Source organism: Caloenas nicobarica, chromosome 8 (genome assembly GCF_036013445.1).
Source record: "Caloenas nicobarica isolate bCalNic1 chromosome 8, bCalNic1.hap1, whole genome shotgun sequence".
In the NCBI taxonomy this organism is placed as follows: Eukaryota; Metazoa; Chordata; class Aves; order Columbiformes; family Columbidae; genus Caloenas; species Caloenas nicobarica.
In genome coordinates, this window is record NC_088252.1 from 4,727,817 (window position 1) to 4,733,816 (window position 6,000).

At 41.7% G+C, this 6,000-nt stretch overlaps 1 protein-coding gene across 9 annotated transcripts in view; it reads left to right on the plus strand.

Moving 5' to 3' along the window:
• The window catches only part of GIGYF2 (GRB10 interacting GYF protein 2), a 76,895-nt gene extending 71,941 nt beyond the window's left edge, over positions 1-4,954 (plus strand). For 8 of the 9 annotated variants that reach the window (XM_065639732.1, XM_065639734.1, XM_065639738.1 and 5 more), the window contains 3 exons: positions 736-908; positions 1,293-1,440; positions 3,191-4,954. In XM_065639732.1, coding sequence (XP_065495804.1) covers positions 736-908; positions 1,293-1,440; positions 3,191-3,258 — 389 coding nt within the window. In that variant the 3' untranslated portion in view covers positions 3,259-4,954. The remainder of the gene's footprint in view (positions 1-735; positions 909-1,292; positions 1,441-3,190) is intronic. The other variant, XM_065639739.1, reaches the window with a different exon arrangement.
• The last annotated feature ends 1,046 nt before the right edge of the window (positions 4,955-6,000 follow it).

Sequence of the window (6,000 nt, forward strand, 5' to 3'; positions counted from 1 at the left end):
CAGCAAAACGGCATCACTAAAAAGTGGTCTGAACAACGGGCTGCATCATTGTCTCCATGGCTTTCACTGGGCTAACTAGAGTAAGTCAGTGGGACTGGAAACAGTTTTGAAGTCCGCCACCCAGAGCTCTGCTGCGGGGTTTTGGTGGTCTTGGAAGCATTGTCAGGCAGATGGATGAGGATCCAGTTCACTTTTAAGTGCAGGCTAAATTGTTATATGCCCCTATCCAAAGCACTTTTTGGTGTGAAACTGATTGGATTGTTTACTAATTCTGCTGGAGGATACATAGAAAAACTCCCAGTCCAAGATCACAAACAGCAGCCTTGTAAGCAAGTGCTGCAGGCTTCCCACTGCCTCCCGCTTCAGGTCAGAGTGTGATGTTTTGTGCTTCAGTCAAAAAGAGACTGTACTGATGACAGCACTGAGGAGAGTATTTTCCATTTGGGCCTGGCATTAACTTTGAGCTTTAAAGCTGATGAGCTACCATACCCTCAGGATTGTCAGTTTATTTTTCCTTCTCATCATATTAGCTGGTTTTCTTATCCTTGCCTTGACTGTAGAATAGGTGAAGCATTGTATCGTAGGGCTTTACTGCAGGGAGTCTAGAAGGGCAAGCTGTTTGTCATGGCTACTAGATTAGCAAATATTTGAAACAGGAATCCAAAGTTCATCTTTATTGCGTGCACGTGTTCATGCGTAACACTCATTCCCTCATGGTCTGCCTTCTTCTTGTAGTTCCCACGTTTGTGTCTTTCCTGAAGGAAGTGGAGTCTCCCTATGAGGTCCATGATTACATCAGAGCCTATCTTGGAGACACTCCTGAGGCCAAGGAGTTTGCCAAGCAGTTTCTTGAGCGCCGTGCCAAACAGAAAGCCAGTCAGCAGCGGCAACAGCAGCAGCAGCAGCAGGTAAGTCTTCCTCACTACGCTCCTTAAGAGTGTACAGAGACTGTATTTGAGTCTGAAGAGTCTGCATTTTTGCTTGATTGGAGGATGAGCAGGATTTTACAGGTGACATGAAATGCAGAGAATAAAGCATATTTCAAATATTTACTGCAGAATCAAGTTTCCTTTATAACTAACGGTTGAGGCCAACTGCAGATCAAATAGTGTCTTAGCATGCTAATCCAGGATATGCTTTAGAAAGATGAGGTAGATGAGTTGGGTGGATGCATCAGTGGCTAATGATGCCACATGTGATGTAGAAAGTGCTTCGGGCTCTCTGAATGTTTTCAATATAAATAAACCCAATTTAATTGCACCTTATAATCTTGTACTTGCTTTGTTTTCTAGGATTCAGTGTGGGGGATGAACCACAGTTCGCTACATTCGGTCTTTCAGACCAATCAGAGCAACAACCAGCAATCCAATTTTGAGGCTGTGCAGAGTGGGAAGAAGAAGAAGAAACAGAAAATGGTTCGTGCAGATCCCAGCTTGTTAGGTCAGTGTTCATTTTTAGAATTTAATTTGGAAAAAGCCTTATGGAATATAGAATTCTTGTTAACCTTAAATGGGAATATTGAACTTGAACAGAAAGGGCAGTTGTTGAAGTGTCTTTAGAATTTGTTTCAGTATTGGAATTTTTAAATCATTAAATAATATATCAGTTTCATGGAAAACTTTTAGAACTCTTTAACATTAAAAGACCTCTTCAATACCTTGGTCATTACCTGGAAATCTTTTAAGGTGTTCGGGGATGTCAGTTAAACTGCCTTTCCTCCTTTGAGTTGACATATGTCTGTTTTATGAATTAATGCTAATTCAGTTGTTTAAGACAAGCATGTTATCGTATTCTTCATGAGGAGCAGCTTCTTGAGGCTTGTCTTTATTCCTTCCTACCTCTTTACATGAGCTAACCACCCTAGCCAGAAAAGATGGCAAAGATCTTACAGAAAAAAACCTTTGTTTTTTATCTTCCTTCCTTGTTCTCAACAAAATCAATATTTTTCAATTAAATTCATGTTTACTGCCTTAAAGTATATGGAACTCTTCAGTGGAATCCTGACTTACGCCACCCCTAGATGCTAATCCAGTGAGTCTGATCTCAGTCTTCAGTTGAATAGTTTAAAAATCTACTTGTGTTGTGAAGAAGAAATCACTAAATGCAATTAAGAACTTGCAACTGTAAGAGAACTAGCACATGCAGCTTCTTAAAAATCAGTACACCGCATTACAAAATAATTCCAAAACCTTTTAGGTAACATACTGCCACGAGAGGGAGCCACAACAATTTTCTTAAACCTACTGAACAGAATGCTTTTTATCTGTTGAAAGCAGCTTGTTTTCTAGCACAGAGGAAGCTTTTGTAGCAGTCTCAAGACATTGAAATGTCAGGTTTGTGTTTAGTAGCCTCACACAGGAAAACTCCTTTTTCCCGTACTCCATGTGGGGTTGGTACAACCATAACAGTTGGATTTCAGTAGGAAAGTTGCATATGATATATTGGATTTTTTATTGTAGAAAATGTTTTTGCTTTTTCTCACACTTCTTATGTGCATCATGTCCTCAACAGAGTTTAAAGGTTTGGTAGAAGTTTAGGTGCATCTTGAGGCATCTGCATAGCCCTATATGACTTTGTACATTTTCATGTTGTACTCCTGAGAGAGAAGATTGTAAAAAAGCATGGAAATGCACAGAATTGCCACTAGATTTCACAGGTTCACGTATGTAGGCTTTAAAGTAAGGGGTAGAATCACTCACACCCCCTGAAGCGTTGAGCATGATTCTACACGTGGATTCTGAGTTCACAAAATGGGTGTATCTGCCTCTTGGACCATGCAAGTAGAGCGTTGACAGGCACTTCTGCATACCAGCTGACTCCAACGTGTTCTCATTGCTGAGCCACATCACCACTGTGCCTTAATGTGCCTCAGTGTGCCTTGTTCCAGCTCTGCAGATGACATCTTTAAAATGAAAGCTGAAAACAGGCTTCTGGTGATCTGTTTTTAAAGACAAAGTGATACTTACCTAAATATACAACTGATTATCTTTAAAATTTTTTTTTTAAGGAAAAAACCTCAAACAGATTGGGTAATTATATCTCTAGCCTTACTGATTTTTTTTCCCCACGAGTTTTTATTTGATATGTATTATTCACTTCATCTTACACATGCTGCTGCGTGTGACAGATGTATTGCATCTAATACAATCTACCACATCCAGATTTTTAACAAGTTCTCATTGGTTTACAGGGTTTTCAGTGAATGCCTCATCAGAGCGGCTCAATATGGGAGAAATAGAGACTTTGGAAGACTACTGAGCATGTGCAAATCAACTGGCTTTTCCTGCGTCTGTTAACCATGGATTCTCTGTTTTGGACACAGTACTCTCCACCATGCGTTCTTCGCCTTGCAGTGAATCACAGAATCAATCATCTCAGGCTGCTTCCTCTAGCCCCAGCAAGCCCTTTCTGCCTAGGACTGCACAGGCGTCATTCCTGCGGTCAGCCTTGAGTTGAGTGGACTTTGTTCGGAGTCCTGGGAGGGTGGGAGATAGGATTCATTCACAACAAGGCTGATTTGGGCAGCGAGCTTTCACTGTGCTGTGATTTCTTCTGCTGACATACCTGGGAAAAAAAAAATCAATTGGGATTCTGCAAACCATTGCTTCCCTCTTCTGGTTACTCTTACCACATCCAACACGTGCAGTCACGGAGAGAGAGAGTTTGTGGTTAACAGATGTTGGTCAAAACCAAAATGCCACACAGATACTGACTTCCGCGCTCCATCAGGGCAAGAGGTGCTCTCCCAAGCCAGGAGTTGCATTCATAAGCTAACCTTAGAACTGGCGACAGCAGGAGAGGGGCGGTGGCGGGCGCAGTTTAGCTTGGGTTGGTTTGAAGTTGCACACCCCCTGCCAGCCCTTCTCAGCACGTTATTTTTGGAGGGAAAAGCTTGAGTCTGTCTTCATTAGGTGGTGATGCTGAAGCTGGTGGAGTTCCCTGTTGGCGTACTCCAGCCTTCCTGGACAAGTGGGGACTTCTACTCTGGGGAAAAAAGCGGGGTGGCATCTCTTCTTTCAGGTTGAATTTATCCCTTAAATGCTACCTTTGGAGGGTTAGGACCAGTTTATTTTGAGCTCTTTTTCTGCAAATTTGTCTCGTTTAAGAGACAGTAGGATCTTTACCGTGTGGATCTTTAGTCTTTGGTGAGGGTGAACACTGGCTTTCAGATACACACCCTGGCAGTCTTGGCTAGTTGTCATTTCAAGCAGAGCTTAGGTTAAGGAGCAGAGATGCCCTGTTGTCACAAAGAGAGACTGCGGGGGGCGAAGCTGTGTGCAATGACAGCCCTGCTTATCTTCTACACCTTAAACTACATCATGCACCTTCACTGGGATCCATAATGTTTAAGTATTTATGGAATCATAACCTTCCTCTCTCACCAAAAAATTAACACCACCTTCCCTTCTACACCCACCCATGTGCACACACCACGAAAGAAAGAAAACGAAAACTGCCAAATGCACTTAGTCTCAAGCCCCTGGTCCCATCTCCCATTCCCAGAGGGTTACAACCTGCCGAGGGAGATACGCTACAGTTTTGGTGGAGTTGTATAAAAGTGTCTGTCTTGCTGTCATCACTGCCTAAAGAAAACAGTTCGAGTTGCTCAAGAGCAGTTTGGCTTTGGATTTTATTTCATTTGGTTTATTCATTTTTTGGGGTCACCTTCCCCTCCTCCTCCTCCTCTCTCTTCCCCCTGCCCCCAACCATGTACAGTAACTATACAGAGACTGCTGCAGACTTGTATATAGTTTTTGGATCCAATAGCATGGAGAGACTTGGAACTGTTGCAAATCTGGTCTCCCTGTCTCCTTTGCTTTGTAAATTCATAAAAGGGGGAAGAGGGGTAGTTAAAATGTTTACAAAACTTTAAACTCCCTCTGAACTTTTGCCAGTGTGGGGGGGAAAGAGAGAACTTAAATAAAACCTGGTTGTATTATATCTGAGAGAAGACTTTCTGCTTGCTTTTGTCAAAGCTGAGTTTTGAGATAATTCCTGGTGCTAAAACTGACCCAAAAATCGACTCGCATCAGTTTTCATCAAGAAACAACAAGCAAATACACAGGATGTGGAACAACTGCTGCTTTATTTCTGCCCTGGTGAGGAATACCGGTGGGTTTTTTTTCTACTTGATAATTTTAGAGTTCAAATAAACACTAGTAAGTTGAGATTGGAAAATACTGACAAGAAAGCTCTAATTTTTCCCCTCCATCTCTGCACAGAAACACGTGCATTCAGGCTTGTGGTGTTTATGCAGGAGAGATCAAGCCACTGCTGGTTTTCTGTTACTACAGACACTTGGCCATGAAGCTTTTTTTTTTTTTTTGCCAGTCGGTAACTACCCCACCCACTCCAATTCCCTTCCCTAAATGAGAGGTTTGGTTTCTCCCCTCAGCATAAAGTCCGCACAGACACCTTGTAGGCTTCCCTGTTTGGACAAAATCTTATTTTCCTTTTTTTCTACTTGCTGCTTGGTTTTGTGTGGAAAATCCCAGTAAAAGTTGATGATCAATGTCCTTCTGCCGTTCACATAATCACAAAGAATATCAAGTCAGTAAAGAACTAACTTCTACGGTAACTTTGCATTATGTTTAGCAGATGTCTTGGAGAGAACAGTACATGTTAAGGCTGATAATTTCACTTTGGTTTGATATCTTTTTTAAGTGTATAATGTGTCTGCTTCATAAGTACTTTCTGGGTTTTTTTAATGGCGTGATCTAATTTCTATGAACTAACTTTGGACTACTCTATACTGTGTAACAAATAAGCAAAAGCCTGTTAATTTCCAGCTCAGCTGGGCAGCAGGAAAGGAACAATTCACCAGTTGCTATATGAAAATGCAGAACTGCAAGCAGGGAAAATGTGCAATAATTTGTTGAACGCCAAGAACCTTGCTCAGCTTCTGAGAATTTGTAGATAATGGACCAGCAGGGAAGATCTTGCTCGTAATATTTTAGTATTCTGGCTTCTGTACTTACTATGAAGGTAAGATTCTGATGT